A 26149-nucleotide genomic window follows, 5' to 3' on the forward strand; every position below is an offset into this window, starting at 1 on the left:
GTGAAAACATACTTCTCATGAAGCACAAGACTGTTCTGTTAGAATATCAAAATAACAAAAATGCAGGAGAAAAAGTTTGAGTTTAAAACTTTAAATTTTCCTGAATGTTGCAGCCCACTGCATGTTGGCACCTGAGATGTTTCACACAGTGTTTCACAGCCGTTTTATGATAGTATTCTAATAACAGCATCAGTGTACAGCTTTCTTAATTTATCCATGGTTTTACTTCCAATTACAGACTGAAGCCTGTGTTACACTTATGCAACAGCCGTGGTCTAAAGAAGCACCTCATCAACAATTAATCATAAAAAATTCTGCTTCTTTTGCACTTTGAATAGGCACAAATCCACCAGTTAGTAAATCTACTTTTATGGCCCTGCTTCCTTTCCAGTGGTGCAATTGCTTTATAATGCTGTGGTAGACAAAAATCTGGAAAATACTAAAAAAAAAGTTAGAAAATAAAACCTCTTCTACTGCTGTTCTTTTTTTTTTTTTCTTCCTGTCCTAAACCCTGCCAAGCAGACATGTACAACTGCACTCACTTTATTATACATTCAGACATTATTGACAGGCCTCAAACCACTCTCACTGTCAAAAACACTGAGTTTAAATTAGATAAATGTCAGTCAGTTGTTTTCTGTACCTTTCTATGAGTTTTTTTTTTTCCTTTTATGGTTTTTGTTGCCTCTATCTGCACCATTCTGTCATATTCTCAGTCTGAGTATTTTTATCAATCTTTATGTAAAGTTTCTGGTACTCCATAGACCATAGTTTATGTAGAAGAGCAGCTTTATTCTTGTTTTATTTTTGCTCTTCTATTAGATACAGTAACTCATCTTTGACTACTTACTGATGTTCAATAGTTCATAGAAACTTTTTATAGTTTATTTTTTTACAAACTTAAATTAAAAGCCCACCATTCTTTGAAGAAATGCATACCTCCCACCACTTTTCTTGACCTAGTTTTAAACTAAACTCATGTTATGTTGACAAATAACAGAGTTTCTGTCGTTTGAAAATACCATTATTCCCTGTGATTCTGCGAGATGTCACACTCAGAGTGTGTGTTGTGAATGACACTCAGCTACTACCACAGCAAATGTTAGAAAAACAAAACTTTTTTCTACACTACACCCAGTTTTGAGCTTTATTCTGTGAAGCTTTTGATATTCTGGGATGTTCCTAAGATGTTAAAGGATAGACTGTTCCAATGTGACTAGTTTTTGATGGATCTTTTAAGGTTAACCATCAGTTTCATGTCCAGGTTTTAGTTATCTGCTCACCTTTTTTATTATTTTGTGTCCTGATATTTGTTGTTATGGTAAACTGCTTTGACCTGCATTCATTCCTCATATTTTTTATAACTTCCTTACCAATTACCACACTTCAGTCCATTACGTTTATTTATTTTTTCATTTATTTGCTATAAATAGTGATTTATATCACACAAGCCATGCACATGACAGATTTTTACTCTTATTTGTTGTTGTGTTAAAAACTAAAAAGAAAAGTTTCTTTTTAATTCAAAATTCCCAGGGCTTTAATTAGATTTGAAACTCTGAGATGAAACAGATTATTTGTGGCACATTTTCACCTCTGTGGTCTGAAATATAAACGGGTTTGAGTTAGCTGGCGATGTGGTTAAACAACCCTGTTAACTTAGGAGTTACAACAAATCATACTGACCATAACACACATCACATGATCCGCTGTATGCTGTATGATCAGGTTTATCAGAATATCATCTACTACTTATAATTGATAAGAGGTATTTATCTGCTTTATTCTTGCATTTTTTTTACCTTTTTTTCCTGTCATTATGCATTACTCTTCATCTGTCCCTTCTTTACATCTCGATTCCTCTCCTCCCTTTTCTGTCGTGACATCATCTGACCTCGGTGTGGTTGGGGTTTAGTTGGAGCGCTGCTGCTGCTGCTATATTAAACCACCCAGCTTTATTTTCGCCCCTCTTTGATCTGTCCTTGTTAGAGCCTCCTGCCGCAGGGCCGCAGGGCCGCAGGACCTGCCAGCCTCAGACTTTATAAACCCTCACAGTTTGTAAAATAAAACACACTCGGCATGGGGATAAAATCAGCAATAAAGGCTGGGTGTGAAAGTCGGGCGAATTAAACGACGCCGCCTCTTTCCAGTCCCACGGTGCAGTTAGAGGGAGTGACACACTGTGTGCAGTGTTCCTGAAGGCGACAAGAGGTTTGTTGGAGTTAGTGTGAAAATTCACAGCTGAATTGTTAAAACTAAGTCACATTTTGTTTCTCGTTTTATTTCAGGCTGCAGACTTAAAAAATGTGACGCTGATAGTAGAGCTGAAGTTCTGCATCTGAAAAAACAGAACTTTATTAGAAGATTTTTAGGCTTTTGATTGATATTTGCACCACTACTCCTAGAAATGTTGATTTTTTTTGGCCTGTTCAAAGATCATAGCAACTATAAAACTGACTGGTTTGAGTATTAGAAATGAAGAAAACTCGTAGAAGTGAGGTGAAGCATAAAAAATCTGGAGACCATTTCTCTTTAAACTACTTGCATTTAGCACCAATTCCTGCTCTCTTTCTTATAGGACTATTTACATACCAAGAGACATTTTGTCTCAATTTTAAAGACCTAAAAATTAAACATTTTTGACATTTTAAGTGATTAAATATGGACTAAAAATAAAGATTTGTGTTACTAACACAAATATCAACCTGACACACAGCAGGTTTTATACTATCAGTCAATAAACAAGATGTAGCCATTAGGGAACCTGATGCCATTTTATCAAAGAAAACATTAATTTTAGTTTCTTTCAATTGTTGTGTCTGAAGCCTTTAAATTTCCAGAATCATTTTTAAATGGTTCTCCTTTAGTTCAGGTTTAATTTTAGGGAAAAGAAAAGGTTTCATAGAATCTGATCAGGTGACTGTAGAGTTGCTTGTGTTTGGGTTTGATTCTATTGAAAAAATATTTTGGTGTTTTCCAGATATACCTCTGCTTTCACACTCTCGTTAAGTTCAAATAACTTTTGTCCCAACTCAGCAAGTTTTTTTTTCTAAACCCCTATTTGAAATTTGAACAAGTATATTGCATCTGTGAAACTAACAATTACAGAGACTTTGATGCTACAAGAGCATGCTATTTTCATTATTCATCTACAGTAATGAAACATCTGCAACTCATTTCCAGTTTTCTGGTTCAGCAACTTTAAAAATTTATTATCACTGGGAAAATTGCAAAAAATGTTGGTAAAGTAAAAATAACGTATCAATAAAAAGCCTTTTTGTTAATAACATGTTTGTGCTGTCTTGCAGGATGGGAAAGCAGACTGTAAACAGGAGAAATGTCCTCAGGTCCCAGATGACTGTGACCTGGTGGTGAAACAGACCGGAGCCTGCTGTGAGAGGTGTAAAGGTAAGACAGACAGGTGGACAGACTGACAGAGCCAGAGTAACATGATGTTGCTTTTTTTTAGCATGATATTACAGTACATAAACAGTGATGATAATAAAAAGCAGCCTTAGAAGCTTTATTGCGGGGCTGTGGTATCTGCAGCTGCATGGTGGACTGTTAAAACACCAAAACATAAAGATGTTAACCAGAGTCTCTGAGCGTGCACGCACTCACAAAGCCTTGGGGGACTCCTTTATGGCATTGTGTCCAAACAGCCAGGCCTAAATATGACCTGTGGGAGTAAATCTACATTATTTACCTCACGTAAAGATACACACAGCAGTGGGTGTGGAGACAGTTTGGCTGCTGAAGGGGTTCACCGTTAGGTTTACAAGCAACAGAAATACAGTTCCTTTTATGAGCCTGAAACTCCTCAGTATATCATCATGCCTTATAATGGAGAGGCATGTATTTGTTTGGACATCTGAGGGACCAAACTCCATGTGAGCAGCAACATGCTAAACGTCTGACTTATTTGAACATTGTTCATATATATATATTAATGTCCTGTTTATACTCCTTCTAAATGCTGTAGGAGCAGTGTTAAAAACACAAGTCATCAAATTGTGAATCTTGATTTGATTATAAATCTCATTATTTTTGTTCATCTGTGTTTATTGCTTTAAAAAAATGTTTTCTTTTTAACTCTCTTTTTCTTTGTAACATTTTACATCATTAACACCTGCTACCATGTGTGCACGAGTGTGTGCATTCAAGATTTAAACTCAAATTATGTGTGGTAGTAGCTGACAGTGATCCCTAACACTTACTATGAGCTTGACCAGATTGTGCAACATCTTTGGCATGCAAATCAACGGACGATATGCTTTCCTTTAAGGACATATTTTAACTCTTCAGAACTGTGAGACTCAAAGGTACAGTAAATGATGCTGCCTTAAATATCATCTTTTGACCGTTACTTCTGTAAGTTCTAGAGATTCCTCCAGTGAGGTTTTCATTCACACATACACACAAACCGGATTTTTTTATGTGGCTCTAGATTATTTCAAGCATTCTTACAGTCAAAACTAATGTCACAGTGATTCAACACTCTTCAACTTGTATCTAAAGACTTGAACTACTACTGTAGACCCAGGAGTTAAATAATCTGTGAATACTTTTGCATTTTGTTTAATATAGTTTTATTGTAGAGTTTCCAGCAGCTATTTAAAGAACACCATCTTTATTAGCTTTTGACATCCTAACTCCAAGTCTTACTAACCCCAAAAGCCTCCCTAAAATCAACTCTCTGTGTGATGATCTCTCTCTGAGCTGCTGAAGCCATGAGACTCATTGGAAATATAAAAACACACACACCTTCCTCACAGCTCTCAGCAGCAGCACAGACTTTTTCTTTGTATTTTGACGCCGCCGCACTTCGTTAAGAAAGACGGAACATGTTCAGCTCGGACAGGGAAAGCCCAACAGCACCACAGTAGCCAGTATTAGTTTATTGTGCAGCTGACTTGTGCTCAGTTAAGGAGCCTCTTTGTGTTTTAGCTTTGGAAGACCTTTTCTTTTTTAAACAAGTCTATGAAATCATACCCACAGTTAAAGAAACCACAGCCAGATTGCATCAGTTAATAAAGAAGATTTCAGTCTGATATTGCCCTAATAAACACGTTAACACTTGCTGCAGTGTAAGAAAGACTTAATAAAGAACATTAAAAAATCTGAATAAGAGTTTCTACATCTTTTCACTTTAGTACCAGGTGCCATTTTTGGAATCGGCTCATCAAGCACATGTTGTTCCTTAGTGACATTTCTTTTTAAAACCTTTTTACTGATTAAAGTTTAAACCCTGACGAAATCTTACACTGTAATAAATTTAAATAGGGATCTCAAAGTTCAGAGCTAGGAAGAAAAACAAAATGTTTTCAATAAACCTAACAAAAAGTTGTTTGTTTTTAGTTTTGCAATCTGAAGAAACAAGTTTACAGATCTCAGAGTTTATATGCAGCATGGCCTTTCTTAACCTACTCATATTCACCCGTCTAATGTTTCCATAAATATGTTTAGTAATCTGTTTTATAATCATGCAACAGTTGCTCAGAAATACAAGAATAAGTGAGACCAGAGTCACATTTCTTGTATGTGAAACATATATTTTGGCTAAATGATCCTAATTCCGATTCTTAACCTTTCTCCTAACATTTTGATCTAAAATACTCAAAATCATTTTTAATTTTTGTTTACAGAACATATATAATTCCTAAACTGATCACAAAAATCAATCAGATCCAAGAAAATATAGAACAGACAAAATTTAGACACACTGACAACATCTTGCTTGTTAAAGAGGCATGTTGACATATCAGTCTATGTTAGTGATTGTTTAATGAACAGAACGAGTCTCTTTGGGATCTTGTTATAATCTTGACTCTTTTTTTGTATAATATGTATTGAATGTCTTCCTGCAGCAGTGATTCAGCACAAGAGGGTTTGTTTTAGAAAAAGGAAGTAGATCAATGGCCATGATCAAGTTTCAATGTATGGAAAGTTAAACATTGATCTGAGACCACTTACTGTAAATGGGCTGAAATAAATAGGCTCTTTATTTAGCGTTTTGTGGTTGACAATTTACTGAGCAGCTGCATCCAAATATGTTCCTAGAGTTAAACAAAGACAACTAGACTTCTTTAACTAGAAGATATCATACTTTTAAAGAGTTGGAAAGCTTCACTACTGAAGAGAGTAACTTTATTCTGAAAGGTGGAAAAATCATAAAAGCTCAGATACTATTTTACTTTCTGCAGCACTAGACAGCTTTGTATTTTAAATATATAAAACCTGTCATGACTTGACAGATAACAGTTCATTTCTTAGGTGATTTTAAACAACACAACAGTGCAATAATTATAAGGTCTGCCGTTATAACATCAGCACATTATAACTATATTGATCCAGGCTTTTGGAAAGTTACCAGGAAGAATATTACCTTTTAAAACAGAAGTCAACTTGTGTTTTTTTTTCCTTCACTGAATTGTTCTGGTTTTGTGAACGTTAAAGATAGCCTATCAGGAGTTTCACTTCCTCCATTATATTATAGCTTATGTTTCATTTGAATGAGTTTACAAATGACTCAAAAGAATAGTGGTCTCAGTTTGTTTGTGACTTTTTTTGCTAAGAAAATAGTCCTCAGACTTGGCTGTCTACAATAAAAACTGTTACTTTGATTCATTCATCTGTATTTCCATCTCTCCTTTAGGCTGCTCGTTAGATGGGCGATCATATAACAGCTCAGTCTCCTGGACCACCTCCACCAAACCTTGCATAACGAGACGCTGTCAGGTGTGTATCTGAAACAAATCTTCCCTGCCAGACAGCACATGGGAAGAGAAATTAATATTTTTATTTTTTATTGAAACGTCTGACCTCAAATCAGAAAAAAAAATAGCCTCTAGATATTTTTTGTTATAGAAGAACAGGAAACACGAGTGAAGTGATGGAAAAATAGTTCAAATGTTACAAAGAGAGGAAAATGGAGACAAAACTATAGAAGTGGGAAAGGAGAAGGTGTGGGACATGAAGAGAAAATAAAGCCAAGAAAAGGAGAAGAAAATAGCTTTTGAAGAGAAATAAACTGAATATCCAGGCAGGGAAAATAGGACACTTATATGAGAAGGAAGGAAAAAGGATGTTATATTGATTAACCTGAAATGTTTATGTACAAACAGCATGATTTTGGTTCATGTTGTGACAGGAAGGTGTGATTACTGAGGCAGAGGTGCAGTGTGTCATCCACTGCAAGAACCCAAAGATCCACCCTAAAAAGTGCTGTCCCACCTGTCCAGGTGAGTACACGTTTTAACCTGCATGTTTGCTCCTTCCAGACATGCCAGAAACAGGAGTACTCTCAGCATGATCTTTGAAACTTAAATAAAATATTAGAAGCTTTAAATGTTTGTAAACAAATAAAAGAACATTTTTTAAAGCTAAATTAGTAGTATTTTTGCAGAACATTTTAAAAGTCTAATTAGCGAGCAGTCATAAAACTCTGTCATTTGGCAAACATGAAAATGTTTGGAACAAAATCTCTGACATTTCTCTGAGTACATTCTGTTTAAATGAGGAGAGACTGTGTGTTCATTTAGAAAATGATTTATTTAAAATTGTATTTATATTTTTTAAAGGAGCTAAATAATGTTTTTCCCTGCAGGTTGTATATTTGAGGGTCACCTGTATAAAGAAAAAGAGGAGTTCAGTCCAGAAGGCAAGCCCTGCATCAAGTGCACGTGCACCGTGAGTACACAAATACACACATTCTCACCTCTGAGCAGGAACTCGTTAGCTTTGGAGTCTCCTGAGAGTCACAAATTTTTGGTTGGAACAACATCCTTTTCTGTTTTTCCTCCCGTCATTTTCTCAAATGTCACTCCCTCCTTCCCCACCCTCCCCCCCGCCCCGTAGATAAACAAACCCAACAGGTATGTCCATAAACACATTTAAGCATTTATGTCTTGACACCTATTTAGGACACCCTATAGGCTTTTAACAAAACACGTATACAAAGTATCATAGTTTACTTCACAGATTTTATTTTTCTATGTAAGCCTAATCAATAAAATGTTTGGATATTTTCAGAGCATTACCCGAATAAATGATTATATGTGTTACAGCAAAAATATTTAGTTGTTGTGTAATCCCAGAGGAAGAAGTATTTAAATGAAAATCAAACAAACCGTGTTAAACTAGGTAGGAAGCCTTACATCAATTAAGCAATGTCAAATTTAACCATGACATATGAGCTTATGAAGTAAAACTTTTAATAAGCAGTATGGGTCTATCTTTGGAAGACCTGAAGCTTTTCAGGATTCTTCATGAATGACCAGCAGCTTCAGACAAACCAGTCATACCAACTGGATGTTTTATAGTAAATTTCTTTTTTTGTTGTTGTTCCAGGGAGGCCGGACGCTCTGCATGAAGGAGGTGTGTCCTGTGCTGTCATGCCCCGCCCACCTCACCCACACCCCACCAGGACAGTGCTGCCCCAGATGTGTCGGTAAAGACCAGTAATTGAAAACTGAGCCTCCACTTGTGCTGGAAAACAGAAACATATTTTTAGAGTCTAACTTAGATGGTTTCCTGTTTTCATGAGTTGAAGCCTCCACTTCTTTACGGTTTCTCAGCATCTCTCCGACTGTTTTCAAGTGACGCAGCTTGCAAAATTTCAGCAATGACAACAACCAAACATGCTTAAAATAACAAATATAGCATATTCTATCAGATCAGGAGCACAACCAGAAAATGAAAGAAACTTTTACAAAATATGACTAGACTTGTAAAACCCTGCTGGAACAGAATTTTGAATAACTTTTGAAGCAACCAAATTAGTAGATGTTTGTTCATGTTGTGTTTTGTCTGTGACTGTGGTCTCCTCCAGGTCAGAGGAAGGTGTTTGATCTCTCTTTAGGAAGTTGTCTCTTCCACAGCGACGTCTATGAGAACGGCACTTCCTTTGTACTCAACAACTGTACCACCTGCACCTGCAAGGTCATTTCCTGCACATTAAAACCTCTGTGTTACAGAAAAAAAACACTTCATTTCACAATTTTTCCAGTATTCATTAATAGGCAGAAATAACTTTGATCATGAATATTTTTTGTATATTTGAACCTAATTTATAACCTGTGTTTCCTACTTCCTTTTTAGGATTCAACGGTGGTGTGTAAGAAGCGGTGCTCACGGCCGGGTAGCTGTCAGGGCAGTCAGTGCTGTGAGGAGTGTCTGTCGTATGTGAAGGTGGAGGATGTGATGTACTGCAGAGTCCGGAACAAGGTCTACAGGGTGAGGGGATGGATGGATGGATTGTCACTGAACAATAGATTGAATGATTGACCGGTGATGATTGATGTCAGTCAATAAATGAATGGTGGCTCAGAGACAAAGATAAGTGGATGAATAAATGAATGGATGAATAATAGACATAAAAGAAGTGCACATAATAAACAAGTTGATCAAATCTTGTCTGAACAAATAAGAAGTATACTAATGAAAAGATGGACAAATGTAGTTTTAAGGTGAATGTTTGTTTTTTTTCAGACAAAAAAATTAACTTTTTTTTCACAGTTGAACAGATTATGCAGATGATTTATTGTAAATATCAGCTCCATGAGTGAAAGGATGGATTTATAGTTGTTTTTGTATTAGAGAACTGAATGGACTGATTCATTTGGAAAATTGATGTGTGGACAAAAATCAGATGGTGTAAAGGAAGGATAAAGGGATGTGTGAAGGCATATGGAGGAATAGTTGAATGGTAATAATATGAATAAATGAACAGTAGAATAATATCTGTACCCTCATGTTCTTATCTTGTCTTTTTATTTGTGTAGGAAGGAGACATGTGGTCGTCAGTTAACTGTACTCTTTGTGCGTGCATTAAAGACAACATCGAGTGTCGGCCCAAACAGTGTGTACCAATCACCAGCTGCCCCTCGGTGAGTGACAAACAGTTATACTGTGTTTCATATCTGACAAAACTGTTTCTAGCATTTTATCTGCTTTTTGTTTTTCTGTCCACCCTATCTGCCCTATCCTTAAAGCCTAAAATTACATTTCAAATCTAAATACAAAGATGTCTGAAAATGTTGGCTTGCTCAAGTTGAACTGTTTCGTATAAAGGTCTTTTTGGTGCATATACAAATTATACATCAAAACATAGAGATTTTTGTCTTCTTTCACTCAGTGTGATTCTCATTGCTGTAGGACTGGAAGTCTGTACACACCCAAGCTTTTATAGACTTTAATTATATTTTCATATCATTGCACCACAATAAGTAGACTTAAAATATGTTTGAACACATTTAGATAAGGAGATCTGTATCTTTTTCTCCTTAAAATGGGGTCTTTGTGCATTTCAGCTCAGGCTTACTTTTGATGTCTTTCAAACACCTGAAGCATCTGTGAGGTTAAAAACTCTGGAAACTGCTGGGAGAAAAAAAGATCTGAGTTGCGTTCACCTGTTGCAGAGTTTACTTCGAAGTCGTTTGTCGACTGCTGGGATAAGGAGTAGATTCCTTGCATTCCGTTGGCCGGTGCCGGTCACGCTGTCAGTGATAGTCCAAGTTCACACGCTTCCAGTGGTTACAACAAGCCCTCACCTGCTGTTAGGGGTCACAGCAGAGAACTGCACAATAACGTTGGTGGTCTACGCTTTTGTTTTGTTCCTATTGAACATCCTTTTTTATATCAAATTTTAGGATTAAACCATACGTTCACAATCCATAAGTTCTTATTTGCTGCACAGCTTTCCTCATTCAGTGAAGTGATTCACAGCCCCAAAACTCTCAAGTACAGTTACCAAAAAGGATGATCGCATTAGAAGGAAGTCTCTGCAGAAGAATACACCCCTAGTAACTCTTAAAAGGAATCCATTCAATTTGAGTACATTCTTTTACCTAAATTCTTGGCTTTAACCCTAATTTAGACAGAAAAATGGGACAAAGGGATGAAGTGATGGAAATTTTTAAGGCACTTTTGAGAATTGAAAAGCAGTTTTAGAAATCAACTGATCCAGAGACCTAACACACAGAATGTTATAAACCTTGAAAGTTATCACGGCTCATCTTTGCTTTTTGGTGGAGTTTCTGAGTGCAAAGACAACGTAAGGAGGTAAAATAAGAACCAAAGTTGTGTGGATGAAACTTCACAGGTCTGTATAAATCCACAGTGATTTGAATCACAGAGATATTCTGAGCATGACTCACCTGATCACAAAGTCCACATGCATTCATAGCCTTGAGGTTGACATCAAAGTATAAAATCTGGCAAATACTTCCTACACAGCAGAGTTGGCGGGACTTCTGTTAGCCCTCAACTTTTTATTGTTTGGTATTCAACAGGAAATGCATCTTTCTGCAGTAGTTCTGTTTGTTGGAAACATTCCCAAAAGCTAAACCAGCTTTTTAAAAATCAATGTTAGGTCTTTATATACTTACATGGATAATTGAAAGCAACATATAGAACGCAAACTCACACACCTGTCCTAAGTTATCAAGACTGTGACTCATCCCTGACACAGAGGTCACCGCACCACCCTCACTATATGCATCCATGAGCGCACATCAACACACACGGTCCACACACACACACACACACACACTCCCATGCCTTCATCCTGCGGTCAGCAGCGGGTCAGCAGAGTGTCTGGGTCCCCTTTGGAGACAGCATGTCTCCAAACAGCCTTTTGTCTGTATTACGTTTGAGTGACAGCAGAGAAGAGGTGCCCTATATTTAGGTCCTTGAAAACCAATCTCTGTCACCGTGTGTGTTTGAGAGAGAGTGTGTGCTCGTGTGTGTCCTCTGTGCGTCTAAAGGCAGCCCTCTTCAAAGAGTGCCCTTTGTGTAGAGGTTAGGACTCTGGAGCGTATATTGAGTGTACAGAGAGCGTCTGCACGTGATGACAGATGAGTGGCGGGTGTGTAAAACAGACAGGAGAAAAGTGTGTGTGGATTGGCAGTCAAAAACTTTCAAATGATGGTTCAGGTTTAAATTAGATTCACGTTGGAGTTTGGACAGCTGGAATAAAATGTAGGAAGCCTTTCTATCAGTGAGGCTCATCAGTCAGGTAAGAGTCCAAATGTGTGAGCAGACCAACTTCCTTCAGGCTAAAGAACTTCGTGTGTGAAAGAATCCTCTGATCTGCTGTTTGGATGGAGGTTGAAGCACACTGTACACACACACAGACACACACACAGAGGCAGAAGGTCCCGTTACACAAAGTTTAGAGTATCAGTGCGTCTGCAGCCGTGCTGGTTTGACTTGTTGAAACCTGAACTTTTTCCTCTTGTTCACAAGTTTGTGTAATATGTGAGACTTCTTTTACAAAAACATAAACACAGATGTATATTTGAGTCACAAATCTCTTTATATACAAAGTTTTAAATGTCATTAGATGATTTAAAGTCAAGTCCTAAACAAAATTATTACTTATTGTCTTTTTTCAGCCTTTAGAAAGAAATCAGTGGCTCCAAAAACAAATGAGAAGACTTATTATTTACCCCCAAAACTGTTTTGATATTGACTCATTGTTTTATTAATTTATCAAACTATACTGACATTAGTGTTTAGAATTAACTTATCAAATACATAAATACTGTTATACATAAATGTCTGATTGATGTGTATTACAGGATTACAACAGATTCACAATTTTAAATAGAAGAACTGACTTTTGATTCATTTTCTTTAACAAAGTCAATAAGTGCAATGAGAGCATTATAAACAGTATTCACATAAGCATTAAAAGCAATAAATACAGACAGTTATTATATGTTTAAAAGATGTGAATTTTGAACAGATGAATAATATTTATTTTACAAAACACTATTATTGTAATATAGTTATTGTTTAACAGTTCTGCTTCTTTTTTTCATAAAATGTTGACTCCTCTGATTTTCTCAGGTTGTCAAAAGTCAAATCAAAAACAACCTGAGTTTTTCTCTGATAGTTTAACCTTTTAAAATATTATGTGAAAATCTTTCCAAGTCACATTTTCCAAATCAGACTTTTTGTGCCTTTAGTTCATCTGCCCACCAAGTCCACACTGTGTCAAAATAAAGTTTTTCTTTTATCACTTGTGCTCAGGAATCCTGACATATTTTTATACTCTGTTAAATCTCTTTATAAGTCTTTTAATGCTGCTGGGTCTGCTCCCTGATTCTCACAGAACAAGATCCTGAACCGAACCGGCTGCTGTCCAGTTTGCACTGAAAGTGAGTAAGTCTGTTTCAATAGAGTATCCTCTAATTTCTGTTTAATCCTAAACTAGCTTTTAATTTGACCCCTCAAACTATCAGCTTACAACTGTAGAATAAGAACAACTATTTGAATGAAACAGGTTTAATAAAAAAAAATATATATGTCAAAGTCTGTGACATATTATTCTAAAAACCTGTGAAAACAAACCTCGTTCCAGGCTCAGAAGCTTTACGTGAATATTCTTTATGAATTTTAGTCCAGACTGTGGTTTGCCTTCAGGTCATTTGACTTTGGCTTTTGGCTTCAAACTGCAGAGGAAATCCCCGATGTGGTCTTTTTCAGGACTAGAAATACCTCATAAATCCCACTTGTACATAATAAAAAGTTTAGTTTCATTTGGTTAGGCAGACATTTTACCACACACAGATGCTGGTTCCACTTCTGAGCGGGTCAGATTGGTTCCACATATTTTAACATTTATCATAAATAAGGTTTTTTGCTGCTGGCTGTTAGATTTCAACAGGCATCATTTTAAACCCTCACGCTGCTTTGACGCCCCCTATTTAAAGTTATTTAAGTTTAAATGTCATTAGATTTACTGTTATTTATCTTTCAACGTGTTTTTTTTAATTTTCTTTCCTTTTGCCTCTGCCTCTCCCTAGAACCAGGTGTATGCACAGTCTTTGGTGACCCTCACTACAACACCTTCGATGGCAGGACCTTCAACTTTCAGGGAACTTGTCAATATGTGCTGACACGTGACTGTGGTGAGATTTCATCTGGAGGACCAGGAAACAACATCAACAGCCCAGACTCCAGCTTCACGGTAGGATGGGAGTTGGAAAGTCTTCAAATGGGAAACATACTCAGAGAGTTTAGAAATCTGCATAATCTGAGTTAAAGATGAAAGAAATGGGAGAAACTTACCTGCATTTATCTTCATGTTTACATGTTTCAATTTGTTACTGTACAAGTAAGAAAGCAAACTTTGATCCTGTAACTTATTGTTAGTTAAAGTTGTTCAGTGAACTGCTTGATAAATCCCAATGTTTTGTCTCTTTGGGAGCTTTTGCAAGGCGGAGCTTGACCAGCTGTTTTTCTCTGGTTTCATAGTTTGTGCTAAGCTAGATTGATTTTACAAAATATTGAGAGCATGCACTTTTAAAATTAAATTTGATCCTTTAAGGAGGATTAGGAGCTTGGCTATTCAGAGGGAGCTTAGATTAAAGCCGCTGCTCTTCCATATCGAAAGGAGTCAGCTGAGGTGGTTTGGGCGTCTGAATGCCTTCTAAAGGAGGCGTTTCAGACAGATCCCACTGAAAAAGACCTCAGAGCAGACCCAGGACTAACTGGAAAAATATCTCAAAGCTGGCCTGGGAGTCCCTCTGGATGGGCCGAAGGAAATAACGGGGCAGAGGGAAGTCTGGGGATTTCTGCTTTAGCTGTGGCCCGACAACCTGGCCTCAGATAAGCAGCAGAAGTTGAATGGAAGGATAGAAAATTATTTAAATGTGAATGAATGGAAACTGTTTACAGTATATATTCTTATCATTAACTATGTTATAAAATATTCAAATGTAAGTAGTATATTTTTATGATAAGTAATTGTACTTAAACTTGTATTTACTGACTTCAATTTCAGGTGTTAGTGAAGAATGACGCTCGGCGAACTCGCTCCTTCTCTTGGACTCAGTTTGTTGAGATAAGGCTTGGGTCTCTGATCCTCAGCCTCCACCAGCACCTGACAGTCCGAAGGAATGGCACTCGCATTGCCCTGCCCTACCATGGCCCTGGGGTGCACATTGACCTGGATGGATACCTGCTGAAGCTCACCACCATTGCAGGTCAGTAATCAGTTCTTCTGGGTTTGCTTCGTTCCACAGAAAGTGTCTTTAAGATACACTGTTGGTACTTAAATTTACCTGAGCTGTGTTCCTCATAACGCTACACCAGGTCTGGAGATCACGTGGGATGGTGATAGTTTTGTAGAAGTTGTAGCAGCTCCCCACCTGCGTGGACGCCTCTGTGGTCTTTGCGGGAACTACAATGGTCACAAGCGCGACGACACCATGGGAGGTGACGGCCAGTTCAAGTTTGACGTGGATGAGTTTGCAGAATCGTGGCGAGTGGAGGGAAATGAACTTTGCTCCCAGCAGCATCCACCTCGCAGAACGACATCCTTCCTGTGCCCCGGCAGCGTTAAAGTCAAATTCCGGGCCCACCGGGAATGCCAGAAGATAAAGTCTTGGGAGTTTCAGAAGTGCCATCGTGTGGTTGACTTTGGTTCTTTCTACAGGTGAGGGTAACGCTGAGGTTGGCGTCGAAAAAGATAGACATGAATAGTATTTATCAATGCCTCTAAAATGATCCTGCTGACATAAACTATTGTTTTCCTTTAATCTAAATCAAAAACCTTCCTTTTGCAGGTCATGTGTAACGGACATGTGTGAGTGTCCAGTCCATAAAAATTGCTACTGTGAGTCCTTCATTGCCTACAGCCGAGCCTGTGAGAGGGAGGGAGTGCCCGTCTTGTGGAAGCCTGACAACGTTTGCATGGGTGAGTGGCACCACTCAGCTGTTAGTGTAAAATATTCAAACTTCTGACAATGAGTGACACCAACGCCTCTGAGATTCCTGATTGCTTTTCAAAAATGTGTTTCAGAAAGATATCACCTCAACATTAAGGAGCATGTTGTTTTTTTCAGTGTTATATAGCCATTTATGTATGTTCTTAAACGTGTATTTTGTTGTCAAGATGTTTTTTTCCACCCAGATCTGCTGTAGAATCAGAAAGGTCAACAGAATGCCTGACTAGTGAATAATTTGGTTCTTTTAAAGCAGAATGTACTTTGTGTCCTATTACCAGTGCATTTGCATTTAAAAGTAAGATCAGTGGAAAAATAATGACATGTTTTGAGTGAAAAACATCAACTTAATGAAGCTGATCTGTCACAATGATCAAGATTTACTGGGTTATTTATTGTTAACAAGTTCAAGATGCCGCAGAAAAACAATATATATATATATATATATATATATATACACCTGCTGTTTTAAATCACAGCTTAGAACGAGATATATTCACTAGATTTAAAACTTGATTCATTTGTAAATTTGAAAACAACACAATCACAACCAGTCTACGTGTTGTCTTAAATACCATTTAAATTATGTACAGGTTGTTAAAATCATTGTTCATTTGTCTTACAAATGATGCAATTTAAGCATTGCATAATGCTCTGCATCTGCTACTTCCTGCCTTGAAGAATCCAGTTCTGACTTCCTCTTTTCTTCCTTTTTACTCCCCCGTCCCTCCACCAGCCACCCAATGTAAACACGACGCTGTGTACGACACCTGTGGTCCGGGATGCACCAAAACCTGCGACAACTGGAATGAGATTGGACCGTGTCACAAGCCCTGTGTGGCCGGCTGCCACTGCCCCGCCAACCTGGTGCTGTTTCAGGGACGCTGTATCAAACCCACGACCTGCCCTGGACGGTGACCCTCGTTTATCAGGTGGAGGGGGAGCTAGGTTAGAGAAGGTCATCTGCCGTGTTCAAAGTTGAGGCCTCAGTAGCCGAAAAGTAAAGTGTTAAGGACACTAAAAGGTCTCAGCTTTACAGATCAGATGCACCAAGGTACTCAGGGTCCATAGTGTTACAGAGAGACGTGTTACAGGGACTTCAACATCAGACTGAAGGGAAAATGGATGGGAAGCTGACCTTCACCTCAAAAATCAGCCTGAGATGTCCTTGTGATGCTTGTGATGCCAAATATTGACAGTAGCAGTTTCCATCACAGGGGGTGCTCATTTTAGTCTTGAGGAAGAACTGAAATCTCAAGAGAAAACTCAGGGCCCCATCTGGAGATTGAACACCTTGCACATCTAAGGAGCGTTGAACTTGTTTCCACGGACCTCCTGGAAAAGATTTGGCCCAGAAGAATCACATTAGAGCCAAAATGGTGCTCAGATTATTACAGTCATTGTGGAGAAACTCTGATGCGTCAAACCGCTCGATTGATCTCTATTCCATCATTTCATACTGTAAGCTAACCAGATTTATGAGAGACAGGATAGCTTTTATATTATTATTGCTCTAATTATTATTTGTTGCTGATGTTAATTTAAATATCCCTCATTGACATGTTGTAGCAAGAGCCAAAATCATGAATATAATTGTTATAAATGATGTAAAGGGAAACAAAAGCTATTTATGTATTTGTTGTGTATGTTGTGTTACTGTTTGAAGTAAAAATGCCCAAATGTGACTCAGTTGTTGCACCGTCGCTGGTAAAAGTACTGTAATGTGTTACTGCTCAATGTACATGTTGTTTTAGATAGTACAGAACTGAAAGTGTTCATGTAAACATATGTTTCACTTAAAGAAAATTATTTAAGACTAGCAATATAATCTTTTACTGAAGTTCATTTCTGAATGACGTTTCTACTCTTTGAAGGGCTGAAAAAAGTTTATTCCACAGACAAAAGTTTAAAACAGATGAAATTAGAATTATACAAGCCACTAAATGATAATGGTACGATAGGACGTAATGATCCAAAAAAATAAAATAAAATAAAACGCATGAATATGATAATAAAACAAAAATATAAAAATAATTTTTTTTTTTTTTTTCAAGAAAAACTGCTTAAAATAAAGAGAGTAACAAACAATAAAGATTATAATATATTTTTTATTTTTTTATCTGCCAGGTTCTGGCATTTTCTTTAACTTCTGACAAGAAATAAACTCAGCAAAGCTACAGAAATCACTAAAAAGTGAAAAAAAAAAAACATTTAAAACTGCATTGTGCTAAATAACTGATGATAAATTTACAAAGTAAATTCACAAATGTTTAAAAAGCTCAATATTTTTGTCTTTTTGAATTAAATTTCCTATTTTTCTGTTTTAATTTTGCTTTCTTTTCTCGACCTCTGCAGTTCACAGAACATTTGCTGCTGAGATGCATTTAAAGGACGTGTTGCTAAATTACCACAGTTTTGTAATTTTCCTTAAGTAAAATCAACACTCAGAATAAAACTGTGAAACTACTTTAATGACATTTGCAAACTTTTAATACCTTCAAATTTGTGCAAACAAGATTCACACACAAAAAAAGAAGAGCTCTAAAATAAAACCAAGACGACCAAAGTAACAAATACAACATAATCCAAAAGACAACAAAACTGTGGCAGTTTGGTAACAGTTTTACACTTTTTCAAGAGAAATACCAGAGTGACAAACAGGCCTAAGTAGTTCATCATCAAGTCCACCTGAAGTAGATGTATCATGTAAAAACAGGCTGAGGTGACACTTGTCACCGAACTGCAGGAGATATCCAGTAAGTGATGCAGCTGTTTAAGATCAGCCTGAAGGTGGAAGTTGCACCTTTTATTATACTTTAATGTTTTAAACCAAGTTATTGTTTCAATTCACAAACATTGGGAGGAAAAAAAGCACTGCAAGTTTTTTTTTTACTCCAATAGCAATGTTTAACTAAAAGATACAGTCAAATAGTCTTGGGAGGATTCCTGAGTGAAAGTAAAAAGACCTTGTTTTGTGTTTTAATCCCTTCCAGCTGTAACTATCCTTTGTGAAAAGAAAGCAGATGGTGTCTTACAGTTCTTCGAGAGGCAGCAACTTTCACAACAATGCTGGGATTTTTTGTGATAAATACAGAAAAGTGAAAGAAAACCCATTCCTAATGTGACAATATTTATTTGAGCTTTTTTCGCCCATTTATATAATTTAATTTTCACCACATTTACACACAGCTCAGCCAAAGTTTCATCATTATGACCACAGATGGACAAACTCTGCTCACCTTGTTACAACCTAATAATCTGCATCCTGACATTCATATGGATGTTAGTAACTACCAGGGCAACCCACGCTGCTCTGCTTACATGTGAACTCAATCAGAACTCATTATTTGTCTGTTGCTGTCAGACCCTTCATGTGAGATGTTACAGCATGTTTCTGGTAAAAAAAAAGATCATTAATGCAGACTGGAGTGTGGCACACTGACTGAAAACTAGTCAACAGAGATCAGAAATGAAGCTGATAAATGCCTGTCACTGCAGCAGTCAACCGACATAAACGCCAATTAAAGACTCAGTGGGAGTTTCTGACCACTGCATAAAGGGCTGCATGTTTTATGTTATGTTTATGTCTTAAATATTCACCTAAATCTGATCTAAAGCTCACTACTGTTTTCCAACTATGATCACAATTCACTCTTGCATTTAGCAGTTGCTTCTTTTAAGTTCTAAAATACAAAGTGGATATTCTTAAAAGGTTGAAACTGCTACTTGTTTAAGTGTAATATTGTACTAATATACTGTCAAACCAAACGATTACCACAAACACAAAGTATCTGCAGATAAAAGGGAAAGAAGCACTGACATTATTTCTATGGTACACACAAAAACAATTAAAAGTAAGAGGAATACAGATCCACACTGATCCTGCACAGTTTCAACGTGATGAGTTCAACTCTTTGGCTTTTTCTCAAAATACTACATTCACCCTTGTTTCTAGACTGAAATGCTGTAAGGCATTGAAAGGTACTTTAGTATAATTCTGGTTCAGAAGTAACATACTGTATTTGTTTAAAAAAACAAGTCTAAGAAAAATGACTGTATATGTATAAAGTTCTTAGAATTAAGAGCTTTAATTTAATCTTATTGTCTCACTGACTGGTTCTGGGGCTTAACAAAAAAAAAACAAAAACTAATTTTGCAGTTGAACAAGAATTTTTCTGCTCAGTTTTTCTTTTGCCCGCCAAAAAACTGAAAGGTTAAATTTCTTAAGCTCTGATCTACATTTTTTTCATCATTTCAAGGAAAATTTAATCTGATAAGAAAATATTTTGTCTGGTTCTATACGACAAACAGTTGAGTTAATGGAGTAACTGCTGTAAACACAAAATAGAACATCTTTTAAAGAGTCTAACGTTTTCCTCAGATGTAAAAACTAAAACAAACTAAAGCTGAATTCAGAGTCTGAACTGTTTTCATTAAACTCCTTGCTGCCTGGTGAATAAGAAACATGTCAGGGTTTCTGTTTTACACGAGGCTTTTCTGTCCTCTTGTGGCAGGAAAAAAAGTCACACTTGCAAAGTGATAATTATTTTTTTCTTTCTGTCTGACTGGCCACTTTAACTGGGATAAGTCAGATTTATAAATTTTATCTCAAGATGAAGAGCCATTTAAACGTTTTTCAAAGGCTATTAAAGTCGTTTATTATTCTTTTAATGATGGGAACAGCTTGCTAGGTTTTAGATCAAGCTTGAATTAACTATAAAATTCACCAAACATTACCCAGACTTTAGCAAAGTGACTAAAAATAAGTTTGATGAAATTAAGTTTCTCTTGCTAATAAAGATAAAAGAACAAAAGAAAGAAAACTTTGTATATTTTTCATGTTTTCTCATTTGCAGAGTCTTATTGTATTCTAACCAAACTGATAAAACCATAAATAGGATGAAGAGAGGACTTCCATAGCTTTCTGACAAAAGGGGGGAGCACTTAGGGAAGTTTTTCAAAATGTTCTACTCATAACTTTACCATAAAAAGGAGCCAACAAAAATAGATTAATTCTGCAAATAAAACTAGTGTCTTTAAGTACTTAAAATATGTATGAACACTAAATATTTTTTAAATCCCTTAAGTAAAACAGTATTTATTTTTACTTTTACTAAACAAAACAAAATGTACATCTAATAAAAATACTATCTTAAAGTTTCTGGCTGACCATCTTTGAAGTTATACTAAAATAAAATTTAAAAAAATAAAGTTCAAACAAAAAATAAAGCTCAGGTCATCTTTCATAGCAACTGAACACGTAACTCAAGCAGTAGAAGGAAGAGGAGTGTGGAGGACTGACCAGGAGGCTTCAGTTGTCATCACTGTCGCTGCCCGACTCACTGAGGAGAAGATCATTTCCTGTGGAGATGAAAAAGAGAGAAAAATGTGCAAAAAAACAGTTTTTATAGCATTAAACCACAGGACAAATTAATAAACTAGTACTGCTTTCAAGTTTTCCAGCAACCCGGAGAACAGTGACAGTAAAAGTGACAACGTGACAGAAATATGTGGATAACTATCACCTGTATCACTGCTAATATGGCAAAAAAAACATCAAAATGTGATTTTATTTGTCAGATTCTGTCTTTTAAAGAGTATTCAGTGCTAAAACCTAAGAGAGATATTAAAAGACTGAATTTCATTTCCTGATTTCTTAACCTGAGACACTTACGGAGCGTGTTCATGAGCTGGTTGTTGCCCTGCTGCCTGTCTCCTCCTCCGTTGGCCATGGGGGTGCGGCTGGGGGAGGTCTGGCTGAGCGGGCGCGGGGCGTCATGCTCCCCATCGCTGCTGCTGCTGTCGTCGCCGCTCCCAGAGGCGCTGGCTGAATCAGACGAGCTGCTGCTGCCGCTGCTGCTCATCTGCTCAATCACCTCCACCTCCGCTCGCAGCTCTGTCCGCAGCGACAGGAAGTCAGTGAGGTTAATGTTTACTTGGTCAATATATCACACCTTCATTCCACATTTCCATCGATCCAGTTATTCAAATACAGATGTCAAAGAAGTTCCTTTTGTTTAGGATCTGGGCAGCGTTAGTTTAAAACACACTACAGTGTAGTTACATGTTCGGTCTGTGTAAAAACACCTTGTCTGATGGAACCTGAGTGTGGCTGAACTTCCTCACCTCTCTTGATGTCATCAAGCTGAGGCTCTGGGGAGGGGTTGTCCTTCGATTGGGAGGGTGAGGTTTTGATCCCAGCTCCGGGTTTGGTTGGGGCTCGGAACTGAGAGCTGGGCTGGGAGGAACGAACTGACTGTTGCTCGATTCGGGCCTGAATCTTACTGCTGCCCTCCGCTCTGAAAATTACAAACATGGTTCCATATATTAGTTCTTTCTGTTCGTGTGCAATAATAAATATCCTCCTGCGTGTGGTGGTAAAATATTAGATTCAACAGAAGCTCACACAATCACATCAATAAACAGTTTTAATTGTTATAGATCTCTCACCTTGTTTTCTTGACCTGAATGCTGCTGCTGAGTTTCTCCAGCACAAATTCTCCTGTGTCATGGTTAATGATGAGCACACAGTCCTTCTGATACGGCCGCTTGTTTCCTTTAAATACTGTCATTGGAGGCGTAGAGCCCTGGAAGAATATTGAGAATATAAGTACCTATTGTTTTAGTTTTATTATTTTAAAACCAGACCTCACAGTCAAAATGTTTCCAGAGGGCGTAATAACGAGTAACTCAGATATATTGCACAAGATACATTTAAATGTGTTTGTACCCAGGGGAAGATAACAAAATTAGTTATTTCTTTACAAAGAATTATTAGTTTAGCCAAGTATTTTAAACCTAAAGTCAGAGATTTTAATGTCACAACATGTTTATCTTTTAACTTAGCTAAATAACTATAGTAACACATCAAACACATCAAAAAGTTTTTTTATTAAAATCTTCAAAGGTTTCACCATTTAACTGATTTTTATTTCATAATTTCATCAAGGACATCAACTAAAATATTTAAATGCCAGTCACAATTATAAAATCCAAATTTATATTTGACCTTCTAACAAAAATAACAGCCTTAATAAAGTAAGGTTGCAATCCAATCATAATCACCTCTGAGAGGACTTTTAGGTTTAGTAAAGCCAGCTATCACACATTAAGCCTGCTTATGTGAACTTTGCTTTCTGAGAATCTTACTGGAATGTGAGGTAGTGTTATGGTGACTTCATCTCCTTTCCCAACTTGGAGCTCTCCCTCGCAGCTCGTGTCAATAGAAGCTGGTTTGAAGTCATCTGAAAAAAAAAAAATTAAAAAGGGCATTAGCACATTGAGTTTGTTTACTACAGACTGTTCATTATAAATTTAAAGATTTTGGTGCACTGTAGAGGCCAATATTAGCATATAAAAGAAGAAAGAACAAAAAATGATATACCTGCTTATTACTTTTTTATTGCCATTACTGTTTCACATCAACGTGAACTTTTATAAGAAGCCAAATTCTCCAGATCCCATGTTAATGAAAACTCCAGAACAAGTCATTGGATCAAAAGGTTTTTAAATACTTCAACATAACAGATGTACTGCTGGATTGAACATGAAACCTCTATTTAGTTAAGGTACCGGAAATTTGTTTTCCTTTAATAAGAGTCTCATAAAACAAAAATGATTAAAGAAACATTGAACTTAGTTTTGTACCCAGCAGTTCTCATCCTGAAGTGAATATTAGTAAGGGCTTTTTGTACATATTTCACCATAAGATCCTGGTTACTTTAAATGCAACAAAGTGGGTTTTAGGATATATCTCTTTGTTTTCTCAAAGTTTAAATTTTGGGCCATTTTATGTAGCACCAAATTAAAGAATCAATAAAAACTCTACTTCAAATAAATAAACAATATTTAGTTGTTTAAACAACTTGGCTTTACACGATGTCTTTATTTTGTTCATGGTGCATAAAATTAAGTTATTGTTTATATGCTGTATATGACATTTATGTAAACCTAAAACAATCTATAATTAATAGGCAGATAGATAAATTCATGCGAATTAATCACTTCTAATCAACAGTTTCTCTAACTAAAGGTTTCGGTCTCTCTCACTCACATCTAATAGTGTGAAAAGAAGATTTTGGCCTCTTCTCAAAGCTTTCTCCGAGCTTCAAAACATGTTCCTCTTTATCCAGCAGCGGATTCGTACTTCCGTTCATGATTCCGTCTCTTTAAACTAGCTTGAAATTTACATTCACGTAAAATCCAATGAAACGCCGAGATAAATGAGGGTTAATGGAGACAAGAATCCAAATAAAGATAAAGTTAGCTTGCAGATGCTAACATTTAGCAAAACATCGCTTTCGTCACTCGACTGCGGGTTTCCGGTTGGTCCGGCGGTGAAATACCACCGACAACGGGCTGCTCTTGCTGTAAGTGTTTAATGAATAAAACAATTCTATCAATAATTATTAATATGATATTATAACATTATGATTTAATGCTAGCGTGACTTCGTAAATTGTTTTACGTTTTACATTTTAAACAGTTGAGACAGCGGTGTTTATCGTTGAGAAGAAATAAAATTGTAAACGCCACACGGAAGAATTTAACTAACGGACGAGATGGAGTCAAAATGTGTGAAAAGGTAACAACCAGTCATTTGATTTTAATATATAAGTTTATAAATAGCAGTTTTATTAAAACATGACTATCTAAGAGAAAGCCAAACTAAATATTTCTAAATGCAGCATGGCTCTTCTGACATGCGATAAGTGCGAAGTTGAATCCAAAGATGAAGAAGAAGTTTATCCAAGTGGACAAACGAAAACTTCCACCATCAGAGATTTAACCCAGGAGGAGCTGGGCAGACTGAGGAGTGAGAGGACTCTTGTATCCGAGTTCAAACAGATGAAGTTAGAGAAAGAAGCTCAGAAAAACTGGGACTTGTTTTACAAAAGAAACTCGACGAATTTCTTTAAGGACAGACACTGGACGACGAGAGAATTTGAGGAGCTCAAAGCATGTCGAGAGGTGAGCAGACCGCCAGATTATTCTGAAAAATACAAATTAATTACATTTCACAACAGGATAGGAAGTATAGACGATCTCATTGTGGCATATAGATATCCTGTTCTTCAAATAATGAAGTTCTTTACATCTACTACTGTATTTTTATTTCGTATTAAATACTAATTTACTTATTATTTGTTTTAAAAAAAGATCAAAATCTCACAGGAAGTTTGTAAATTTCATTTAAAGCTAGACTGACAAACGTGAATAAAGTGCTAAGTGATCATTTGGTCATCTGATGTATTTTTGTCCTGCCTTGTTTGCAGTTTGAGTCCCAGAAGCTGGTTCTGCTGGAGGCCGGCTGTGGGGTCGGAAACTGCATCTTCCCTCTGCTGGAGGATGACCTGAACATCTTTGTTTATGCCTGTGACTTCTCACCTCGGGCTGTTGAATTTGTCAAAGTAAGAAATCCATCTGTGTACTAGTGAATTACTTTTGGACTAAACCCTCATTCTTTTTATTTAGGAAAAAGACAAAGAGGTAGGCCAAAGAGGAGACATATGGATGCAGATAGAGAGGACATGAAGGTAGTTGGAGTGAGGACAGAGGACACAGGACACAGAGTTAGATGGAGGAGGATGACTCGCTGTGGTGACCCCTGAAAAAGGGAACAGCTGAAAGAAAAAGAAGAAGAATAGACCCTTTAATTTGAAGGAACCTGGAAGTAATAAACAACACTCAGACACCAGTGTAGTTTGGTTGCAGGGGTGTGTGGTGGGTGTTTTCTTTCCTGAAACAAATGATAACATTAAAAAATTCACATTCAACTGCTGAAGTAGATCTGTCCAGTCGCAGTTGTAAAGTATAGATCATAATAAAAGAAAAATGTGATGCAGAAAATATTCAGTCCCCTAAAACAAACAAAAAAAAACACTCAGTGATATCAGTACAACAAGTTTACGTTCTTTTGTTTGACAGAAAAACCCTCTTTACTGTCCTGAGCGCTGCTGTGCCTTCCAGTGTGACTTAACAAAAGACGACCTGCTGGAAAATGTGCGAGAAGGCAGCGTGGATGTTGTTACTCTCATATTTGTCTTGTCGGCAGTCCATCCTGATAAGATGAAGCTGGCTGTGGAGAACATCAAAAAGGTAAAAACAGAGACATCTGTAGGGTTCTGTCAACAGTTTAGATATGTTGTGTGTAATTACATGGATGTGTAACACAAGCATAATTTCTTGTGCATACACACAAAATTTAATCTAATTGTTAGGATCTGAGTTTTTGAATTATGTTTTGTCTTCATGTTTCAGTTAGAGTTTGTTTGTGTTATTTGTCTCTTCCCTGTGCCTCAGCCAACATTCACTTCTCCTCAGTCACTCTCTCTCTCTTCCCCATTCTCACCCATCTACACCTGCCTCTAGCTCCTTGATCATCTCACCTGTGCCCACTTCCACTAATCACCCTC

The 26149-nt window shown here is 36.9% G+C and overlaps 3 protein-coding genes across 4 annotated transcripts in view; 2 read left to right on the top strand and 1 right to left on the bottom strand.

The window, feature by feature from the left end:
* bmper (BMP binding endothelial regulator) overlaps positions 1 to 18827 on the top strand; it is a 32902-nt gene extending 14075 nt beyond the window's left edge. For both annotated transcript variants that reach the window (XM_017428481.3, XM_037980290.1), the window contains 14 exons: positions 3309 to 3408; positions 6656 to 6738; positions 7151 to 7241; positions 7607 to 7689; positions 8350 to 8449; positions 8831 to 8940; positions 9100 to 9234; positions 9783 to 9887; positions 13118 to 13163; positions 13812 to 13975; positions 14792 to 14993; positions 15103 to 15445; positions 15576 to 15706; positions 16471 to 18827. In XM_017428481.3, coding sequence (XP_017283970.1) covers positions 3309 to 3408; positions 6656 to 6738; positions 7151 to 7241; positions 7607 to 7689; positions 8350 to 8449; positions 8831 to 8940; positions 9100 to 9234; positions 9783 to 9887; positions 13118 to 13163; positions 13812 to 13975; positions 14792 to 14993; positions 15103 to 15445; positions 15576 to 15706; positions 16471 to 16652 — 1875 coding nt within the window. In that variant the 3' untranslated portion in view covers positions 16653 to 18827. The remainder of the gene's footprint in view (positions 1 to 3308; positions 3409 to 6655; positions 6739 to 7150; positions 7242 to 7606; positions 7690 to 8349; positions 8450 to 8830; positions 8941 to 9099; positions 9235 to 9782; positions 9888 to 13117; positions 13164 to 13811; positions 13976 to 14791; positions 14994 to 15102; positions 15446 to 15575; positions 15707 to 16470) is intronic.
* eaf1 (ELL associated factor 1) lies at positions 18185 to 24061 on the bottom strand. The gene is made up of 6 exons (XM_017428470.3): positions 23788 to 24061; positions 22884 to 22978; positions 22185 to 22321; positions 21861 to 22033; positions 21409 to 21630; positions 18185 to 21095 (listed from the first exon to the last, which is right to left on the bottom strand). Exons 1-6 carry the CDS (start codon positions 23888 to 23890, stop codon positions 21046 to 21048), a joined length of 780 nt encoding a protein of 259 aa, XP_017283959.1. The 5' UTR covers positions 23891 to 24061; the 3' UTR covers positions 18185 to 21045.
* Positions 24062 to 24219: 158 nt separating this feature from the next.
* mettl6 (methyltransferase like 6) overlaps positions 24220 to 26149 on the top strand; it is a 5508-nt gene continuing 3578 nt past the window's right edge. Inside the window, exons 1-4 of the mRNA XM_017428499.3 lie at positions 24220 to 24318; positions 24422 to 24704; positions 25010 to 25144; positions 25662 to 25832. Coding sequence (XP_017283988.1) covers positions 24296 to 24318; positions 24422 to 24704; positions 25010 to 25144; positions 25662 to 25832 — 612 coding nt within the window. The 5' untranslated portion in view covers positions 24220 to 24295. The remainder of the gene's footprint in view (positions 24319 to 24421; positions 24705 to 25009; positions 25145 to 25661; positions 25833 to 26149) is intronic.

The sequence above is a fragment of the Kryptolebias marmoratus genome, linkage group LG16 (genome assembly GCF_001649575.2).
Source record: "Kryptolebias marmoratus isolate JLee-2015 linkage group LG16, ASM164957v2, whole genome shotgun sequence".
Classification (NCBI taxonomy): domain Eukaryota; kingdom Metazoa; phylum Chordata; class Actinopteri; order Cyprinodontiformes; family Rivulidae; genus Kryptolebias; species Kryptolebias marmoratus.

Excerpts from the sequence above, each read along its gene's own strand:
- eaf1 (XM_017428470.3), bottom strand. The coding sequence starts at position 23,890 with ATGAACGGAAGTACGAATCCGCTGCTGGATAAAGAGGAACATGTTTTG. Across the intron at positions 21,631-21,860 it reads GCTTGATGACATCAAGAGAG|AGCTGCGAGCGGAGGTGGAG; the intron begins GTGAGGAAGTTC and ends CGCTGCGGACAG. Across the intron at positions 21,096-21,408 it reads CCAGCTCATGAACACGCTCC|GAAATGATCTTCTCCTCAGT; the intron begins GTAAGTGTCTCA and ends TCATCTCCACAG.